This window comes from Falco peregrinus, chromosome 5, assembly GCF_023634155.1.
Source record: "Falco peregrinus isolate bFalPer1 chromosome 5, bFalPer1.pri, whole genome shotgun sequence".
Lineage (NCBI taxonomy): Eukaryota > Metazoa > Chordata > Aves > Falconiformes > Falconidae > Falco > Falco peregrinus.
Genome location: NC_073725.1, coordinates 104,485,198 through 104,506,057, shown reverse-complemented (window position 1 = coordinate 104,506,057; position 20,860 = coordinate 104,485,198). Strand labels below are relative to the sequence as shown.

General features: G+C 59.1%; 1 protein-coding gene across 1 annotated transcript in view; it reads left to right on the top strand.

Moving 5' to 3' along the window:
* Positions 1 to 20,860, top strand: part of CELSR3 (cadherin EGF LAG seven-pass G-type receptor 3) — a 43,054-nt gene that overhangs the window by 5,565 nt on the left and 16,629 nt on the right. The window contains 24 exon segments of the mRNA XM_055805310.1: positions 5,587 to 6,219; positions 7,845 to 8,067; positions 8,527 to 8,642; positions 9,441 to 9,529; positions 9,956 to 10,113; positions 10,325 to 10,488; positions 10,958 to 11,083; positions 11,262 to 11,431; positions 11,642 to 11,827; positions 11,975 to 12,085; positions 12,336 to 12,504; positions 12,755 to 12,896; positions 13,075 to 13,195; positions 13,506 to 13,689; positions 13,782 to 13,883; positions 16,168 to 16,262; positions 16,991 to 17,200; positions 17,684 to 17,867; positions 18,332 to 18,481; positions 18,732 to 18,912; positions 19,218 to 19,385; positions 19,714 to 19,840; positions 20,016 to 20,222; positions 20,330 to 20,504. Coding sequence (XP_055661285.1) covers positions 5,587 to 6,219; positions 7,845 to 8,067; positions 8,527 to 8,642; positions 9,441 to 9,529; positions 9,956 to 10,113; positions 10,325 to 10,488; positions 10,958 to 11,083; positions 11,262 to 11,431; positions 11,642 to 11,827; positions 11,975 to 12,085; positions 12,336 to 12,504; positions 12,755 to 12,896; positions 13,075 to 13,195; positions 13,506 to 13,689; positions 13,782 to 13,883; positions 16,168 to 16,262; positions 16,991 to 17,200; positions 17,684 to 17,867; positions 18,332 to 18,481; positions 18,732 to 18,912; positions 19,218 to 19,385; positions 19,714 to 19,840; positions 20,016 to 20,222; positions 20,330 to 20,504 — 4,191 coding nt within the window.

Sequence of the window (20,860 nt, the reverse complement as noted above, 5' to 3'; positions counted from 1 at the left end):
GTACACAGCTCCTCAGCCTGTAGCCCAGGAGCTTGCCTTGGTGAGGAGACCCATTTGTCCAAGATACCTCACCAAAAATCCCAGCCTGGCAGGGAAGACCGCCCCTGGAGCACATTTGTCCTGACTCCCATGTCTGAACACATCAGAGCCATCTTTTTCAAGCTGGGCAAGGGTCCAAGGGCTGGCCTTTCACAGCTTGCATGCGTCTCCTCTTTTGAGGAGCCCATTCTCAGGAGCTTTCTCCCCTGTTAGGTCCATCACAGCTAGAGGTGCTGACCACAGAGTTAAGGTGGGAGGCTTAAGGAGTTCAGTTCCTCGTTAGGGAATGGTTTTAGAGTATTCTTGGTTATTTTATTTTAGTTCCCGTCTTTAGAGCTACCGGGAGAGTGACATTCATACTTTCTGCTGGGTAAGTGGAGTCTGGTTTACTTCGGAGATCTCCTTAACCTGTCGAGAATCATGAAAATCTTGAGAGGTCTGCCAAAGCCCTTCAGAAGCGGTGAGGAATGTCCACCTTACCCATACCTGTCTCCTTTCCTGACTTTTCTGTCTGGAGGTGTTTTACTGCTGCTCAGCTGCAAATGTGAAAGTTACCCTTGTCTGCCCCCTGAGCACCCTGGCCATCTCTGGGGTGGCCGCCCAGTGTGTTGCAGTCAGAGTGGTGGCTTTTCCTCTCTTGGACACTGGCTCTGCTGCTCAGAAGAGGACAGGTGGTGATGCATTGGATCCTGTTTCCGAGTTCTCGGTCCCCCCCAAGTGAGGGTCAGGGGTGTATCCCCTTCTGGGTCAGGGAGGCAGTTTGAGCTGCTTTCTTCCCAATCCCTGGAGCTCCTTGGCATGCAGAAGGCCAGAATGTTTGCTGTAGGGGAAAGGGAACCTCTGCTAATGATGCCAAGGCTCTTAGGGTGGGAGTGTTGGTTGGAGCCCATGCCTCGTGCTGCATCGTGGACTGGGGTGCTGCCTGGGGATCCAGAGAGCCTCTGGCAGCACAGGAGGACAGGAGAGATGGGCCCTCACCCTGGCGGACTCAGGAGACCATTGGGCAGCGGTTGGCAGCCCTGCTTCCCCCAAGAGGTTTCCAGTGTGGGTCTGGAGCTCCGTTCCCAGGCTGACAGTGCAGCTCCCTGGGAGGAGTCTGCTGCCCATCCTGCTCTTTGACCGGAGCTGCTCTTTCTATAGCTTTGCTGCTTTTGAAGCTGGTAATTGTCAGTCTTGGAAGTGCAAATATGATGACCTGGTGCTGCCCAGCACAGGGGTAAGAGCCCCTCACATCCGTCTCCCTGCTCCTTTCCCTGTAGGCATGTTTTCAGGGCTCCTGTTCTGCTGCATGAATATTCACCAGGCACCAGCGCTCCAGCCACAGGATTTAATCAGAAAGGCTGAGCAGTCGTGATTAAAATGCCTCCCAGGGGGGTCAGTGCCTCCAGCCAGCTTTGGGCTTTCTTTTGGTAGCTTCCTCCCCTGCTTCCATTTGCAGCAGGTCATTCTCTTAACCATCTGCTTCCCCTTGCATGGAGCCAAGGGGGGAGGCAGCCCTGGGTGTGATGCTGAGGTGGGACAGCATATTATGAGGGAGCTTACTGAGGAGTGCTGGGGGGCCGGGGCTGGCTCCCCGTTGCTGCTGGGAACTGGGAAAAGGGCACTTGGGCTTTCCTGTGGTGAGCTGGGCAACGCCAAAGGTGTTGGGCACCCTGCAGCCCACCTTCTTCCCTGACTGCAGCCTCCTTGCTCCTGGGAGGCGTTGCTGGCCTCTGGCCTGCCCCAGGACTCAGCATCACATCAGCCAAGGCCTAATAACAGCCATAAATCAGGCAGATGTCCACCTGCCTATTGCTGGGCACTGAGCAGCCCTCGGGGAGAGCAAGAGCTGTCCCCTGGGCCTCGTGGCTGCTTCTGGGTGAATCATGAGGCGGAGAGAGGAGAGTGGGATGCAGCTGGGCTTGAAGCAAGCTCATGCTTGCCTTGGCCAGAGAGGCAAACTGCAGAGAGCGGGGCAAAGGGAGAGGAGAGGGAGTGGGGACATGGCACAGCTTCCCACTGAGAAGGGAGCTACTGTCAAACTGGTGGCGTCCTGGGGTGCTGCTCTACCGGGTGGTCTGTCAGAGAGGGATGCCAGGCTGCTGGTGGCTTGGGGAGTGTCTTATGCCAAGTGCGGCTGAGCCAGTCTTGTAGCTTTCCCCTTGCTCCTGCCTCCCCAGGCTGGGTGATCTTGGCAGCTCATGAGCCTCTTGCAGAGACAAGGTGCCTCGGAGGATGCAGGTGACAATGCCAGTGCCTTGCACTGAGCCCAGGCAGGCCTACATCCCCTGGCACGTCCAGCCAGGTGCTTCATGGAGCTGTTTGGTAACCGTTGCTTGTGCTGCTCTCTATGTCAGAGCTGTTAGGGTGTCACACAGAGGGGTGATTTTTCACCTTGCTTCCATGTGGGGCAGAAGCACTTTGATTTCAGAGAGAAGCAGCCCCCCCTTCCTCCAGGAGAGTAGCTCCTGGGTGACTGTACTGGCACCGCTGCTCCCCCAGCCCAGTGGGAGCCTTATCTCCAGAGCACCAGCCCAGCATGCAGGCTGGTGCTTGCACAGGAATTTGCAGGGTCGCCGGGAAGCTTTCACCTTCTGAAGAGTATGAGAGAGAGAGAGGAGGGAAAAAGGGAGGCATTTCAATCTTTAAATCCTTGTGCACTGCAAACTTCAAACAGGGCTGAGGGAAATCAAAAGGCTTTGCAGCGCAGCAGCCATGGGAAGAGAGGAAGAGTAAAGGCAGCTCTGCACGAGGCTTGCACTGGGGCATGGGCAGGGAGTGGGGGGAGCTGGCATTTGCACCCCTGGTCCTCACTGAGGAACTGTCAAGAGTGGTTCCAAAGAATGTTTATCAATATGGTGATAGGCACTTTGTGTATATATATGTATTTCCAGGTGCCGGGAAGCCTGCTGCCCCTTGTGCTACCTTGCGCTGGGTCACTGCTGAGCAGGGTCTGGCTGAGCCTCCCAGGCTTGTTTCACATGTGGCCTCGGCATGGGCTGGCCAGGGCTTCCTGGTGGCAATGGTCTGGTCCATTAGCCTGTCCTGTGCATCCTGGTAGCAGCTCTCGTTTTAGCAGCTGCCCAGGTTACCTCTGCGTGCGGGCAGTGTGCCACGCAGTTACGTCTGGCTTGGAAGGGCGGTCAGAGGAGCTGTGGCAGCACAGGGCTGTGCTGTGCCTTTACACCACTGAGGACAGTATCACCTTGGAGATTGTGGGTCCCCCCCCTGCTCTGAACAGCACAGGGTGGTGTCATACCCAGGTTGAGAGAGGGGCAGAGATGACAGTCTATGAGTAGGTGAGCAGCTCTCCTGTGTACACACCAGTAATGCACCGTGGTTCCTCCAGGGCCACTGCGTGCTACACCCGACCATCGCACCTTTGGTGCAGGGCCCTTCTGACAGGGTGGTCACACCAATGTGCTTCGTTATAACCCACATGGCTGCTCCCTGGGAGCTGCTGAGGACCCAGCAGCCCAGAGCTGCTGAGGGCTCGTCCTTCAGCTCTCTGGCCGCGAGGTGAAGGGGCAGGGCATGAGCAGCCCAGCCCTGGGTGCCAGGTTTGCCCATGCCAGCATGTGCTGGGGAACAGCTGAGGGCTGGGCTGAGGGAGAGGAGGGGCTGTTCTCGATGGTGTTAGGCGCATCTTTGCTTTAGTTGCTCTTCCCCTGAAGTGAGATCCACCCTCCTTGCCTACCTTTTCACAAGCCCGTCTCCCGTGTCAGTGTTTAAATTAGGGCCCAGAGTGTTGAACCTGAGACAGGGCACAGGAGGGGATGCACGAGGCTGTCTCCACGGAGCTGATTTACCTGCCAAGGTCAGCATGGCAGACAGGGAAAGAGAAGTGTCCTGGAAAACTCCTTGCCCATCGTTCTGGGGACCTTGCCTGCAGAGATGCACAGGCAGCTGAACCCAAAGTCCCCAGGGGAAGGGGGTGGCTTGCGTTTGCCACTTGTTGGTCACGTGTAGGGGATGTTACAGCAAAACTCAGCACCCAGGGATAGTCCTGGGAGTCACCATTGAGATGTGCTGATGTAAATGTTGTCTCGGCGTGATGGTGGAGAGCCAGGTTTCCAAGGAAACATGGGGCTTTGGGGGTGTCAGGTGAATGTGGGGTGGGAGATGGGAGCAGCAGGTGATAGACAAATGAAGTAGTAGGTGGGCTTCTCCCTGTTGGGTGCCACAGCCAAGGCCGCTAGCAAAGGTGCCTGGGGTGGCCTGAGCGAGGGGGACATTGGCAGGCTGCTTTGTGGGATAACTCCTGGCAAAGCCACTGACTGGAGTCACATGGAAAGGAGAGTTAATGACTGAAAAATAAAACCACTGCCCAAACTTCTGCTTGGGCAGAGAGGGGGAAGAGCAAAAGCCCCAGCAAAGAGCCAGGCAGTTAGCATTTGGGCAGTGTCAAGGCTGGGGAATGGGCTGGGAACAATCGTGCTGTGGAAGGGACTGGTGGGAGTTTTATCTGAGCCAGGTGTGGGGCTTGCTGCCTGGTAGGTCCCCAGCTGGGATAATTATAGTCTCTGTCTTGCAGAGAGGGGTGCTGCGTGCCTGTGCTTGTAGCAGGGTTTCCTGGAGGAATTAGGAATATGGTCACATCTGTCTGTCTGTCCTGCTCCCAGCTTGGCCAGTATTTCCTAATTTGCAGCAGAGTATGACCTGCTGCAAAGCGGGATCCAATGGGTTTCTGGGAGCTGGGTAGGTGGGGCGAGGCAGGGGTCCCCAAACTGCATAGCTGCTGGGGTGGGTGCTGCGCTGGGAGCTGTGCCATTGTCTGTCCGGGCTGGTGCTGTGCTGCCTGCACCCCTGCAGCCTGAGCTGCTGGCCTGCGAGTGTGCCTGACATGGGGGTGAGATGCTGCTGATGGCCAAGGTCCTGGGAGAGAGCAGGCGGGCACGCTCTTGAGTGTGTGCGCGTGGTCCTGTGTTCACACTCGGGAGATTGCTCGCGTGGTGTGGGATCCCAAGGGGAGGGAGTTTGTTTCCAAGGAAAATAAAGATTAAAGAGAATTAAACAAACCAGAGATGGGCCAAGGGAGGAAGAGATGTGGAGCAGATGGTAAGAAGGGGGGAAGGAGGGAGACTGGCACAAAAGCCTTGAAGACCCTGGAGGAGAGAGGAAGGAAATGGCAGGAGGAGAATGCAGGGAAAGGCAGCGTGGGGGAGGCAGACAGAGCACAGTGGGGGAGCAAAACACCCCAGGCCCTGGCATCGGCTCCTGTGTTTGCCCAGCCTCCTGCTGGGACTTCCTTCTGCCTGATTCTCACAAGCATCTTTGTTCCTGAGAGCTCAGTTTGCTGCTGAGATCCCATACAGGGAGGAAACGTGGGAGTTAGCTCAGGGGAGAGCCTGGTGGGAGGGATAAGATGCAGCCACACCAACCGCTCCCCCTCAAGCCCCGGTGGCACCCTGCTAGCCCCTGGGGCTGCGGCTCCAAGCTTCCTTAGCCCAAGGACTCAGGCCTTTTGGGGACAGCAGTGGGGTGCAAGACTCTGCCCAGGGGTGGGAGGGAGGAGACCCTGCAAGCATCAGGCAAAGACCTGCAGCATGTCCCCGTTCCTTCCCACAGATGGGATCCACAGCGTGACAGCCCAGTGTGTCCTGCGGGTGCTCATCATCACGGAGGACATGTTGGCCAACAGCATCACGGTGCGGCTGGAGAACATGTGGCAGGAGCGCTTCCTCTCCCCGCTGCTGGCCACCTTCCTGGAAGGGGTGGCCACCGTGCTCGCAACGCCCAAGGAGGACATCTTCATCTTCAACATCCAGAATGACACAGATGTGGGTGGCACAGTGCTCAACGTCAGCTTCTCGGCCCTGGCGCCGCGAGGTGGGCGCTACTTCAGCTCGGAGGAGCTGCAGGAGCAGCTGTACATGAAGCGCATGGCGCTGACGGGCGCCTCCATGCTGGAGGTGCTACCCTTCGATGACAACGTCTGCCTGCGGGAGCCCTGCCAGAACTACATGAAGTGCATCTCCGTCCTCAAGTTCGACAGCTCAGCCCCCTTCATTGCCTCCCCCTCCACCCTCTTTCGGCCCATCCACCCCATCACCGGCCTGCGATGCCGCTGCCCACAGGGCTTCACTGGGGACTACTGTGAAACAGAGATCAACCTCTGCTACTCCAACCCCTGCCTGAACGGTGGGATCTGCACCCGCAAGGAGGGGGGATACACGTGTGTTTGCCGCCAGCACTTCAGTGGTGAGTGCCTGGGGCAGGGGGCTGTGGGAAGGTGAGTGAGCAGGTCCCTTGGTATTGCTGTCACCATGGCGGGGTGCTCTTCCCAGCAGGGTGGCAGGTGTCAGAGCCCCTCTTTGCCCACAGAGGTCCAGCTCTGCTCCTGACTCCCTGTGTTTCCATGGTGCTGGATGTGCAGGGCTGAGGTTGCCATAGAAATCTGTCTTGTAGGGAGATGGCACGGAGGGCTCCTGGGGACCCTGGCCACCACCTCCTAGCCTTTTTCACAGAGTAGGAGGCCAAGCTGGACTGTACCAGGCTGGGGCACAGAAAGCCCCATGCCAGTGGGGTGGGTGGGCTCTGGGGCTGTTGGAGGTGCTGGTTTCAGCCTGTGCCAGTCTTCAGCTGGTCCGCAGAGATGCAGGGTCCATGCTAGCCCCATGTGCAGTGGGTGAGCTGCTGCCTGCCCAAAAACAGAACGGGAAGCTGGGCCTAGCTGTGCCACCGGGCAGGACCCGATCCAGGCAGAGCTGGTTCTGGCTATGGGGGGAATCCCTGGGCCAGCCAGTGTCTCATTGCCACAAGTCCCGAACGGGCTGTGGAGACAGTGACCGGCCACTGGCAACCTGGGGGTGAGGGAAGGTGGCCTGTGGTTACTGGTGCAGGAGGCACTGCCTTGCCCTCGCTGCCGGGAGGGAGCACAGCAGCAGATGGCTGCCTTGGAGCAGCTCTCCTGTCGGTGGCTCCTGGTGAGATAAGCAGAGTCACTGGTAATTAACCCCCAGCATTTGAAGCGTGAACAGCCATTAGCAGAAGGGTTAATGAGCTCGTTTCCCTGTCACTTCATGCTGTCTCCTCATCCTTGCATGCCATGGAGCAAATAATGGGAGTAGGGCCCAGGACCTAGGGCTGCAGCTGAGCAGTTCCCTGCATGCTGCAGGGACAGCATGGGAAAAGGGGCTGGCCAGACCCCCTGCCCCGCACTGCTGAGCTGGCTTGGGGCATCCCCGTTATTGATGCCAGCAAGGTGCAAGTGTATTTGGTGTCCCTCATCTGACTGGTTTCCACTTGGCTTTTGCTCCTACATCAGAGCCTGCATGCAGGGTTAGGAGGTTCCTCGTCCTGTGGGTGAGTCTTTCGTAGCTATTGGCAGGGGAGCTCAGTGGCGTTGGGCAGTCCCCATACCCCAGAGGCAGGACTGCAACGCCTGTCCCAGGTCTGTGCGGTGGCAGCACCTAAGGAGGCACTCCGAGGAGACACTCTCAGCATCGCTACGACTTCCCTGGCTCTCCGTCCTTAGAACTGTGCAGCCCAGCTGTGATCAGTCCCCTCCTGTCTTATTCCCATGCCACCCTGGGTCAAAATTTGCCCCTTCAGATGGAGCTGGCATCCCATCCTGCCAGTGGCTTGTGCTGCAGGGTTGGCAGTGGTAGCTAGCTTGCTGGCTACCGTGGGGAACCCCTGGGTGACGCCTGGGTTCTCACATCCTTTGCTGGCCCCCAGCTGTCCCAGACTCCTGCCCCTTGGCTACCCTGCCCCAAACCTGGGCAGATGCTTGCACTCCCAGGGCAAGGGGTGGATGGGTGGCTGCTCTGTGTGTGCTCCCCAGCTGGGTTCTGTCCCAAGCCTCTCGTCTTACTCCCCCTTAGGCGAGAACTGTGAAGTGGACAGCCGCTCAGGGCGCTGCGTACCCGGCGTGTGCCGCAATGGCGGCACCTGCACCAACAGTGCCGATGGGGGCTTCCACTGCCAGTGCCCGGCAGGCGGCTTCGAGATGCCCTTCTGCGAGGTGTCCACACGCTCCTTCCCACCACGATCCTTCGTCATGTTCCGGGGCCTGCGCCAGCGCTTCCACCTCACCCTTGCCCTCTCGTGAGTGCTCTCATTCCTCTGCTGGACGTCAGCACCCACCAGTTCACCTGGCCCTGCTCTGGTGGCTCTTGTGCACCCTGGGCCTGCCCAGGGTCTTGCTGATGCTCTCCAGACCCCTGTGTTACTGGCTTTGCCTCGCCGTGAGGCTGCCCTGTTGCCTTTAGCCAAAGGGCTCTGAATTTGCACTGGCATGTGTCCCCTGGCATCACCTCATCCCTTCCTTCAGTACCTCTGCCCTTCCTGGCTGCCAACTCTCTGCCTCCATGCCAGGCCCCCATGCTCCCAAAGCATCCCCTGGATCAAGCTCCCAGCCCCTTCCCAGCTGGGCTTGCACCCAGGGCCAGGCCTGGGTCTCACCCTGTCCCAGTGCTGGGACACTGGTGCCATGCCACAGGAGAGCGAGGATCTCTGCATGCTCCTTGCGCACGCCCTGCCCTCCTGCTTCCTCCCTTGCCCCAGGTTCAGCACCGTGGAGCCCAGCGGCCTCCTGCTCTACAACGGGCGCCTGAATGAGAGGCACGACTTCCTGGCGGTGGAGATCATCCAGGGGCAGGTCCAGCTGAAATACTCCACAGGTAGGCTTGGCCTTGCCTGTCGTGGGATTTGTGGGAAGCTGTGAGAAGACCTGTGCTGAGTGGAGAGAGTGGGTTGCTGCCTGGATGGAGCCTGTATGTAGGGAGACAGGGTTGAGAGAGGTGCTGGTGAGTGTCAGTGCATGGCAGAGGGGGTGGGTGTGTGTCTCAGGACCCTCCCTAGGCTTAGGAGTGCAAGTGCAGCAGCGGGGCTGTGAGTACAATCCAGGATAAACCCTTATGGGGCCTCTGCTGCTGTTCTGCCCTGTTACGAGCTGTGAGCTTCACCTCCTGCCTTGCTATGAACCAGTCTGGAGAGGAGGACCCTCCCTGGAGGGTGTTTGCTGTCCTGTTGGTCTCATCCCAGCTGCCTTGTGCTGTTGCTGTGCCCATCCTGTCTGCCCCGAAGGGTGTCAGGAGCAGCTCCTCCCCCCTCCCCTGCACACAGTGCCTGATGGCCATCCTGCTACTGCTCTAGTTGCACTGGTCTCCTCAGAGCAAGGTCCAGCAGTGAGCAGCTGGCAAGGGGTGAGATGCCATGGTGCCAGGGCACCCTGGTAGTCAGCCTAGACAGAGGAGCCATCCTGGGGTGCTGGCTGTAGCCCCAGGGCTGTGATTCCCCCTGTCCTGCTGCAAACCACAGCAGGCAGAGGCTGGTTTGCTGAGCTTGTCTCCCTGAAGCCCTTCTCCAACCCTGCGCGAGGCCATCGGCAGCGCAGTGGGCTTGGTGCCTGCAGGAGAGGTGGGCGCATCCAAGGGCTGTCCGGCTTTCCTCAGCGTGCCATCATCCCTGTCCTGCAGGGGAGTCCAGCACGGTGGTGAGCCCCTACCTGCCGGGGGGGGTGAGTGATGGGCAGTGGCACACGCTGCAGCTCCACTACTACAACAAGGTACGTGTGTCCCAGCTGTCCCCCTACACGTGTGGGTGTCTCTCCCTGTGAGGCATCAACGAGTGGCTCTGGCTGTCCTGTTTTCTGGCTTTGCCCCATGGGGGAGGCTGTGGAGAGAAGGTAGAGGTGGTTTTCAGCCCTTGGGGACGGGTGCAGTGGAGCAGACAGCCAGGTGCAGGGGAAGACTGACCCTCAGGACCACACTTGGAGGCTGCAGGAATGCACTCCATGCGGTGTTCGTGCCCATGCCTGTCTCTGGCGCTGCTTGCTGGGCTCAGCCAGAGACGTCCCTCCTGCTTGGCTCACACCTCCAGCAGCGCAGCAGTGCCTGGGCCACACTCAGGCCCTTTCCTTGCTGCCATGTGGGCCCTTGGGTGCCTGAGTCTGGGGGCCTGTGTGCTGCTAATGCCCTGTGTTTGGTTTCAGCCCAAGGTCAACACCCTAGGGGTGGTGCAGGGCCCCTCCAAGGACAAGGTGGCCATCTTGACAGTGGACGAATGTGACGCCTCAGTGGCCCTGCAGTTTGGCAGTGAGATCGGGAACTACTCCTGTGCTGCAGAGGGTGTGCAGACCAGCTCGAAGAAGTGAGTTCCTGAGGGAGTGCTGGGCTCTGCTGCAGTGCGGAGAGGAGCAGGGCGCTTGGGTGTCCCGTGGAGTCAGCCCTTCACATCTGGGACCTTGGCTGTGTGTGCCTGTCCCTGAGGATGTCTGCTTCCCAGCCTCTTGATCTGAGGAGCCAGCTGACCAGTCTGAGGTCGCTGTGGTTCTTAAAGCACTGGGCTTCTGTCCTTGTAGGTCCCTGGACCTCACAGGTCCCTTGCTCCTTGGAGGGGTCCCCAACCTGCCGGAAAACTTCCCTGTCACTCACCGGGATTTTGTGGGATGCATGAGAGACCTCTACATTGACAGCAAACGCATTGACCTGGCCTCCTACATCGCCAACAATGGAACTGCTGCAGGTACCAGTGTACCAGTGCCTTTGCTCCTGCCAGCCCCTGCCCTGGGAATTGCCTCTCCTGCTCACCCGTCAGCACTGCTGGGCTGTAACAGCGTCATGGCAGCACAGCTGGAGCTGAGCAGCTTCCCATCGGAGAATGGGGCCTCCAGATCCCCCTAAATGAGCCGGTCCCCAGCTAATGTTCTGGAAATGTCCCCTGATCCCAAGTGCAGAGCCTGCAGAGCTGGCCTTGTCTGGGAGATGCTAGGTAGTCAGTCCAGCTCTGCAGTGTCTTTCTTCTGGCATAAGGAGCAGCGACAGCCTTGACCCTCATCCCTGAGCACGCAGGGCCTGTGCGGAGAGGCTGAATGGCTGGGATTGCCCCTCTGGCAGCCAGGGGAAGGGCTGGTGGGCCGTGGTGCCTCTCTGTGTGGGCTGCAGGGAGGTGGTGAGGAGGTCAAGGCTGATGTGGGTGACTTTGATGCCTGCAGGCTGCCATGCCAAGCACACGTTCTGCGACTCCAGCCCCTGCAAGAACGGCGGCACCTGCTCTGTCAGCTGGGGGACCTACTCCTGCCTCTGTCCTGTTGGCTTCGGGGGCAAGGACTGCCGCCATCGTGAGTGAGCGGGTGCTGCTGGGCATGGGCAGGGTGGGTATGTGCCAGGCTGTGCTGGGGTTGCTGTGGAAACAGAGTAGGGGAGGTCCATGTCAGATGGAGCAGCTCTGTTGTCCCTGCATCTCATGCTCCCTGTGTAGTGCCCGTCCCTTCTCCTCACCTCCACTTTCCTTTCCAGCCATGCACCATGCCCACTATTTCCAGGGCAACAGCGTCCTGACCTGGGACTTCAAGACAGATGTGAAGATCTCGGTGCCGTGGTACCTGGGGCTAGCCTTTCGGACACGCCAGCCTGACGGGGTACTTCTGCAAGCCCATGCTGGCCAGTACACCACCCTGCTTTGCCAGGTAGGGCCACAGCCCCAGCCACAGCACCATGTCCCCAGCCTCTGCTGCTGTCTGCCTCAGGAGAGCAGGAGGACCCTGCCCTCCATATTGACTCGAGCTCCAGCAGAGGCTGGTTGCAGGGAGAGATGTTTAGCGGGAGGGTAGGCTGGAGGCAGGTGGGATTGGCCAGGTCTTTGCTCACTGCTGCCATTGCTGGCTCCCTCTCTGCAGCTGGCTGGGGGCCTGCTCTCCTTCATGGTGAGCAGGGGGTCCGGGCGCAGCACCAGCCTCCTCTTGGACCAGCTGCGGCTCAGTGATGGGAGATGGCATGACCTCCAGCTGGAGCTGCGGGATGTCCGCAGCGGGCGAGACTCACGCTATGTCATCACCCTCACCCTGGACTTTGGGCTCTACCAGGTAGGTGCTGCTGGAGACCCTGGCATCAGGACAGGAGCTATGGGGAATGCTTGGCATACACCGGCCAGGCTGGGCCTCTGCACCCTCAGAGAGAGTTGGAGCAGAGCTGATGCCAGTTGCCCCATGTTACTCTGTTTCCTTCTGCAGGATACGGTGGTTGTTGGAAATGAACTGCATGGCCTGAAGGTGAAACACCTGCATGTGGGGGGAGTCCTGGGCTCTGGCGAAGTGCAGAATGGGCTGAGGGGCTGCATACAGGTGAGTCCATTGCTCTGAACCTTCCCTTTCCAGCACGTCTGTTACATGGAGGGGTGGAAACACAGGCCTGGCAGCTGCTGCTGACACTCGTGCCCTGAGCACTCAAGGCTCTGAGGTGCTGTGGGGCAGCTGTAAATCAACGCAGCAAGGGTGATGGGGGTCGGCTGCCCCGGGGGGGTTGTGGGAGGGCAGGACTGGAGCCTCGCACATCTGTCCTAGCTTCGCTCTGAATTTGTCGCCTGCATTGCAGGGTGTGCGACTGGGTGACAGCGTCACTGGGACTGTGCTGCCCAAGCCCAGCCATGCCCTGCGGGTGGAGGCTGGCTGCAGTGTGCCAAGTCCCTGCGACTCCAGCCCCTGCCCAGCCAACAGCGTCTGCAAAGACGAGTGGCAGAGCTACTCCTGTGTCTGCCAGCCAGGTGGGTCCTGTGGCACTCTGCCACACCTTCTTTTTCCATGTCTGTCTTCTTTTCCCCCTATGGCTCCTTCCTGGCCTGCGACTGCTTTCCTGTCTATCCCTTGGGCAAGTCGCATCCCTGTTATACACTGTCATTAATTTTTCTGGAGGGCAGAATCCCTCCTGAGCCCTCTAAATCCAGTCCATGGTGCTCTGGCACCTCTCGGGGGGAACATGCTTGGTTTACACTGTGCTTTCTGTCCACACCTCAGGGTACTATGGAGGGGACTGCGTGGATGTGTGTCACCTCAACCCCTGCAAGAACAAGTCAGCGTGTCGCCGCAAGCCAGGCTCACCCCTGGGCTACGTGTGCGAGTGTGGAGGGAACTTTTTCGGGCAGTACTGTGAGCACAGGTGAGATGCAGGGCCATGGCCCCGTGCCTGGCTCTGTGCTACCCTCACATCCTGACTATGTGACCAGGGACTTCTCAGTGCCACCTAGCTCCTTGGAGCAGCTGAGCTTTTGGGCTGGTGGGAGGAGAAGGCTCAGGGACTTTGGTGGTTGTAACAGCAGAGGTATTTCTCTCCCTAGGATGGACCAGCAGTGTCCGAAGGGCTGGTGGGGGAACCCCACCTGCGGGCCCTGTAACTGTGATGTGAACAAGGGCTTCGACCCCGACTGCAATAAGACCAACGGGCAGTGCCACTGCAAGGTGAGGGGCAGCTGTGCCCATGGGGATATGGTCCGTGGCTTGCCTGGAGCTCTGCCTGTCCTTGATGCTGTTCCTTGTCCTCCTGCAAAGACCTGGCAGCTGCCTGGGCCCTGCTTTGTGTGCCCGTTTCTGGGCTGGATCCCTGCTCAGCTCTTCTGTGCAGCCCTCCTGCCCCGGCACAGTGAGAATGGGGGCAATGGGGGTGCTTGAAAATCAGGAGCCTGGCCTTTCTCTTCCCTGGCTCCAGCGGTTCCCCAGGCACCAGCCTTGGCTGCTGTCCTGTCTGATGGCTGTCCCTGTCTCCTCCCAGGACTTCCACTACCGCCCCAAAGGCAGCGACACCTGCCTGCCTTGTGACTGCTACCCGGTGGGCTCCACCTCACGCTCCTGTGACAAGGAGACTGGCCGGTGCCACTGCCGGCCTGGGGTCATCGGGCGCCAGTGCAACAGCTGTGACAGCCCCTTTGCTGAGGTGACGCCCAGCGGCTGCGAGGGTGAGTGTGAGCACGGTGGGGGGCTGGTGCCTGGGGCTTGGCATCAGTGGCCTCCCCCTGTGACCGGTCCCCTGGGGCGTGTGTCTCTACAGTGCTCTATGACGGCTGTCCCAAAAGCCTGAAGGCGGGTGTGTGGTGGCCCCAGACCAAGTTTGGCTTCTCAGCTGCGGTGCTGTGTCCCAAAGGCTCCTTGGGTGAGTGGGGGATGCGATGGGGAGGGGACAGCCTGGCTGTCCTGCGGGGGCTGTAGCAGCCCCAACAGTATCACTCTGTTCTTGTGCTGTCGCAGTCCCGTTTAGCTGGGCTTGAGGGCTGGGAGAAGGAAGTTGGAGAAAATGCCACAGCCTGGGGGAGAGCAGAGGGGTCTGGCCGTGGGGCTGGGAACAGGCTGAGCGGTCCGGGCCCATCACCCAGCCCCAGGGCTGTGCTGTTCCCTCAGCCTTGGTCCCCACCTTCTCCCCGCTGCCTTTTGGTTTCAGTGGGCTTGAGGCTGGGGTCAGGCCTGGCCTGGCAGCTCAGCACCCACAGCACCTTGCTGTGGCTCCACTGGCCCTGTCCTCAGTGTGTGCCGCGAGGGGAGCGGGGCACAGTGTGCCATTAGGTGAGTGTTGGGTAGGAGTCAATGTCCTGAGCTGGAGGAGGCTGTCCTTGGTGACAGCAAAGGCATGAGAAGGGTGTCTGGGACTGTAGGGCAACACAAGCCCCAGGGGACAATACAAACCCTGTCCTTCTCCAGCCGTTCGCCCCAGGAGGAGGCAGGTTCTGCTCCTAACTGTTGTCGCTTCTCTCCCCGGTTCTCTCGCCCTCCGTGCTCAGGCTTGAGGGGTGCAGGTAAGGTTGTTCCCATCTCCTTCTCCCTGTGCTATAAGGGCCGCGCCACATGGCTTTCCCTCCCTGCTCCCTGCCTGGCACCCTGCACACCCCTGCGCTTTTCCCACTGCTTCTGGAGCTGCCGAGTGTCTTCCCAATGCTTTGCCTGGCCTCAGCACTCCTACACGCTCTTCCCTGCTCCCAGCACACAAACCGGTGCAAACGTGGCTGCAGCTGCATGCAGCCCCTGCCACCCGCAGTCCTGAGCCTGCAGTGTTGGCTCCGGGCAGGTCTGTGCTCTGCTGCCTGGCTGAGATGGATGCTGGCTCTCCTGGATGGGTCCCTGCTTGCTTGGGCTGGAAGGGGAAGGAGCTGGTGATAAGCGATGCCAGTGAAGCCATGGAGGAATGGCTGTGGGGTGGAGGAAGGGGACAGTTGTTTGAGCCGGGGGCAGTAGGATGGGGGTAGGTAATGATGGCACGCACAGCACAAGGTCCTGGTCCATCTGCCCGGCTGGTAGGAGGAGGTAGAGGGACCCAGGCACCGGATCCTGCACAGATCCGCAGCTGAGCTGATCTCTGTTCTCTGCCAGCGGGAGGTCAGCAGTGTGGAGGTTTCTTTGTTCTCCCTGCTCCCAGCTGCAATGGCACTGGTCCCTGTGCCTCTGCAGCTGGGGGAAAGGTGGTTGGGGAGGACAGGTAGGAGCTGGACATGGTGGGAGGGGGCATTCTAGTCACTGGGGCTTTTCTGAGCAGCGACTGGACTCTGCTGCAGGCTCCCTCTCCCTGCCCCGGCCATGCTGCTGCCCTCTCCCAGCCATGGGCACCTGGGTGGGCTGTGCCCTGGTGCTGCCCCCAGGAGGGCCTGGTCCACAGTCCTGCCAGGTACACTGGGGCCGGGTGGGTTCCTCTAGCTCAGAGTGTGCACGGTGACACTCCCAGCCCAGGATGCTGCTGTCCGTGTTGGCTTTGGCAGCACTTTTGGTGGTAGTTCCAGAATGATCCCATTCATTGCTGGTACTCCTGTTGCTGTGCAGTACTGCTTGGGCCCCAGCCAGGGACTGGGGTCTTGCGCTGGGTACTGAACCCACGCTGCTGGATGGAGAGTCCTCCATCCCACTGGACCTGCAGGGGCTCATCTCTTGCAGCAGGTTTGCCAGCCCCACAGCAGCTGTGTTGTCCTGTGGTGACTTTGCCCTGTAGAGAGAGACAGGACCTCAGCAGGCATTGCAGGCTGTGAGCCAGGGGATGCCTAGAGCTGCGTGGGCTTCAGGAGTCTGGGGTCAGATGAGCCCTGAGGGCACAGCCGCGTCTCCATCAGGAACCAGGGGCTTCTCCAGCCCAGTCCCTGCCAAGTCACTTATTCCTCTTTGCAATTCATGTGTGATGGCACCTGGTGTGATGCAGCCCAGAAGCACACATAGGACCCCAGCTCCTGGAGGGTGGCGGGGTGGCAGCAGCTTGCTGACATGACGCGGACCAAGGGTGGAATGGGCTGCACTGGTGCAAAGCAGGAGGATGGTCCTGGGGTGTTACAGGCCTTCCCTGTCACTTGCTGGTGCTGCTCTTTGGGATTAGCTGGTGCAGAGGGTCCCTGCTGAGGAAGGATGCAGCAGGGAGCCATTTATCCTGTGCTGAATTTCAGACATCCCCTTCCTTCTGGTTTTAGGTGCGGCCGTCAGACACTGTGATGAGGAGAAGGGCTGGCTGGAGCCAGATCTCTTCAACTGCACTTCACCTGCCTTCAAGGAGCTCTCCACGCTGGTAATCCTCTCTCAGCTCTGCAGCCTTGACAGAGCAGGAGCCATATGAACAAGGGCTCACAAACAGGTTTCAAAGAGCTGAGCTCTCCATGGGCACCTAGAGTAGGAGAGGGCCTTGCCGCGGTGCTCAGCACATTTCTCATCTCCTGCCCCCAAACCCATCCTGTGGGAGCACTGATGGGAGCTGAAGTTCACTTGGCTTCATCTAATGTGAAAATAATGAAAATTCCCCATCAGAAATGACCTGTGTCCTGCCCCAGTGTTTGAGAGGAAAACAAATAACCCTGAGCAGGGCTGGATGGTTTGAAGCTGGCGGGATGTCTGCTCCACGGGACATCTGTAGCCCCCCAGACTTTGCCAGTGACAAATCCCTTTGAAATATCCAGGCAAGTTTATTGAACACTTGCATCTCACCTAGGCTGAGTTGTAACTGAAGCCAGGAATGTTTCCAGCAAAGTATCACTAGGTGCTTGCCCTGCCCTTTCATCTCCTTGGCCTCTGTCATGTATGGCACTGGCTTGGCTGGGCCAGTGCAACCCCTGGTGTGTTGCTGGAGGCTGGCTGGCTGCCAGAGATGCTCCCTATTCTAGTGACCACCACTGTGAATGTCCGTGGCATGCGCCATGGTTTCAAAAATAATCTCTGGGTCTAGCAGGGCCTGCAGCATCCGAGTTTCCCAGTGAGGTACCTGCTTAATTGTTTAATCCCCTCCTTTCTCCCCACTGGCAGCTGGAGGGCTTGGAGAGGAACGAGACTGAGCTTAACACAATTGAAGCAAAGAAGCTGGCCCACCGGCTCCGGGCTGTGACAGACCACATGGACCACTACTTTGGCAATGACGTGCACATCACTTTCCGCCTGCTATCCCGCCTCATGGCCTTTGAGAGCCGGCAGCATGGCTTTGGCCTGACAGCCACACAGGATGCTCACTTTAATGAGGTGAGTCCTTCCCCCAGATCAGGGTGGCTTCTGATGCTGCTCCTTTATCAGCCACCCTGAGCCTGGGTCTCTGAGGGGATCGAGGATGTTGTGAGACCACATCAGGGGCATTGGGCTCCCCAGTGCCACACAGACATTGGCCCACAGGAGCGAGACCCGTGGAGGTCACCTGCGTGGCTGCGGCTGGGGCACAGAGTGGATGACGAGAGGCAGAGAGCTGGGTTTGTTCAGGCTGGGAAGGCAAAGGGAGGTCTTACTGCTGCCTGCAAATCCCTCGTGGTGGGGGTGCAGGGAAGATGCCTCTGTAGGACACCGGTTGATGAGCGCTGTGGTTGGGGGCCTGTTGTAGCAGAAAGTACTGCTCTTCCCCAAGCCCTTATGCAGCAAGCTGGGCAGAGAGCACACTGCTCCAGCCTCGGCTGGTCGGGACAAGGGCCAAAGGCAGTGCTTCCTCACCCCTGTCCCCGTGTCTCTCCCATGCAGAACCTCCTGCGTGCAGGCAGCTCTGTGCTGGCACCTGAGAACCGGGAGCACTGGGCCATGCTGCCACACAGTGAGCATGGCAGTGCCAGCCTCATGGAGCAGCTGAGGGACTACTCTGGCACACTGGCCAGCAACATGAAACTCACCTACCTCAACCCTGTTGGCGTCGTCACCCCCAACATCAGTGAGTAGGAGCTGGCTGGTGGTGGGTCCTGGCTGGGGTGGTGCCGAGCCATTCCTCCACCTCACCCTGTCCCCTTCTCCTCATCTCACTTCACCTCAGCAAGGGTGCTGATAACGTCCTTGGTGGCTCCCTCAGACATGGGGAGGTGTTTGTGAGAAGCACTGGAGTAGCTGACACGCCATCAAGAGTCAGCAGAGCCAGGAGTATGGTGCCTGCTCCCAGTTACCTCTCAGTCTCTAGTGAAAAAACTGCTGGCCTCAGTGGCAGAAGTAGTCTGTCCTGTGGCAGAGCAAGGATCTGGGCTGGGAAGGAGCGCATCATGCCCAAACACGGGACATATCCACCACCCAGCCTGTGGCTCATATGGTCTCTGCCAGTGACTTCAAACCTGGGGTGCCCTGGAGCATGGTTGCTCTCCAGGTGGCCACCCTAGAGCTGACTTTCACTCCCTTGCTCCTCTGCAGTGCTGAGCATCGATCGCATGGAGAATCACTCCCACATCCGCCGGCGCTACCCTCGCTACCACAGCAGCCTCTTCCGTGGCCAGCCCGCCTGGGACCCCCACACCCACGTTGTGCTGCCGCTGTCAGTGCTGAGCCCCCCGAAAGCTGAAGGTAAGCATGTGAGCATCGCTCAAGGAACACTGTGGGTGGGCATGGCTGGCAGGAAATATGTAGAACCATAGAATGGTTTGGGTTGGAAGGGACCTTTAAAGGTCATCGAGTCTGCATATGCCCCTGCTGAGGCCTGGCTCTGTCAGAGGTCCGCGAGTCACCCCTGAGAGCTCAGAGCTTCTCACTTACACATCACAAGTTGCCTTCAGGGAGCATGTGTGTGTTCTCACCACCCCCTTGTATGCCTCAGCTGCTCCCACGGCAGTGCCCACACTGGCTGGCGGTGAAGGAAACTACACTGTGGAGAACTCCTCCCCGAGGCAGGCGCTGCCAGAGCCTGAGCCCGCTCTCAGTGTGATCATCCTCATCATGTACCGCACCCTGGGGGGCCTGCTGCCTGCACGCTACCAGGTGGATCGACGCAGTGTCAGGTACATCCCCCACCCCTTTGCCCTCCACAAGCACCAGTAGACAGAGGCTGGCTGGACTCGGCTCTGCTCCCTCCAGCCGTTGCTGAGTCTGTCTGCAGTGGCTTCAGTTTGGTTCCCACCCAGACGATTCTGCATTGCTCTGCCTGTTCCCCACCTTGTCGTTGCTCTGCCCCAGTTTCCTGACCTCTTGATGTGGGCTGGGCAGAAATATTTCTTCTGAGACATCAGTGCAGGGCATTTGGGAAGGTCCCAGGGGGCTGCAGCTGCCAGGCATGGTGACAATAGAGCTCCATTGCTCCTTGCAGGCTCCCCAAGAACCCCGTGATGAACTCCCCCATCGTAAGTGTGTCTGTGTTCAGCAATCACACCTTCCTGCGGGGGCCCCTGGACACCCCCCTCGTGTTGGAATTTCACCTGCTGGAGACTGCCAACAGGAGCAAACCTCTCTGCGTCCAGTGGAACCACTCCAACCCGTGAGTCAAGCACAGCTGGGCTGCTCTCTTTGGGCTGCTTTTCCCAGGCACCCTCTTGTTCCCCGAGTTTCCCTGGCTATGACAGGCTGTGTACCTGGGCATCACTGGGACATGGGGGTTTCCCCCTTCTCCCAGGAGGTCCATTCTTGCTGGGAGGGTACAGCAGGGTCCCTGCAGCACTCTGGCTCCAGTACTTCAGCTGTAGGAGTGCAGTTGTATCGGCTGGTAGAAGCCTTGGCCATCACCCCTCTTCTCTGCAGCTCCTTCCCCACACACCACATTCATCTGTCTTCTCTCCTAAGTGCACTCTACTTTTTGGTGGCTGCAGGACCAACCCCTCCGGCTTCTGGACAGCCAAGGACTGTGAGCTCGTGTACCGAAACACCACACACGTCCACTGCCAGTGCTCCCAGTTCGGCACCTTTGGAGTTCTGATGGACAGCTCGCACCGAGAGGTAATCTCGGTCTGCAGGGCTGTGGGAGGTGGTGGGGGCTGTTAGCCGCTGGGTGCCAGAATAAACAAGCACAGGCAGAAAATCACCTGTGGGACACAAGCAGAGTTTGAGAGCTCAGCAAGCTTCGTGTCTCCCCCTAACATCGCCATTTGCCTTTGGTTCTCTGCTGCTGCAGCAACTGGAAGGTGACCTGGAGACCTTGGCAATTGTCACTTATTCCTTGGTGTCTCTCTCCTTGGTGGCTCTGCTGCTGACCTTCTCCTTCCTGACCTGCCTCAAAGGCCTCAAATCCAACACACGTGGCATCCACTCCAACATATCAGTCACCCTCTTCTTCTCTGAGCTGCTTTTTCTCCTGGGCATTAACCGCACTGAGAACCAGGTCTGTGGGCTTGCACAGGGCTTGAACAGGGGGCGGGGGTGAGGTGTGGGTGATGCAGTTAGCCTTGGCGCAGTGGGACCATCTCGGAGTGGCTTTTGTCTCCCCAGTTTCTTTGCACTGTGATTGCCATCCTCCTCCACTGCTTCTTCCTCTCCACCTTCGCCTGGCTCTTCGTCCAGGGCCTTCACATCTACCGCATGCAGACTGAAGCCCGCAATATTAACTTTGGGGCCATGCGTTTCTACTATGCCATTGGCTGGGGAGTGCCTGCCATCATCACCGGTAAGAGCTGCTTGTCCTGCAGCCATGCCCAAAGCACTGCTTCCCAGCAGCCTCCTGGTCCCCTGGTGTTGCCCGGCTCACTTACCCGATGGGGAGAGCTGAGGGTGGACTTGCCACGGCCAGCAGTGCTGGCAGCAGGCAGTACTGTGATGGTCAGCTGGGGACCGCATACCAAGGGCTGTCATCTTGCCTTCTGGGAAAAAGTAATTCCTCAGCCCATCTCCCTGTGGCTTGTTTGATGGGCACAGGGCTGCTGCACTCCCAGGGCTTGTGGTTAAGGTCTCCTGATTTCCCAGACTTGCATGCTTGGGTGACCTGATGCTGGCAGTGAATGCCTGCTGGGTTGGGCTGTTCCA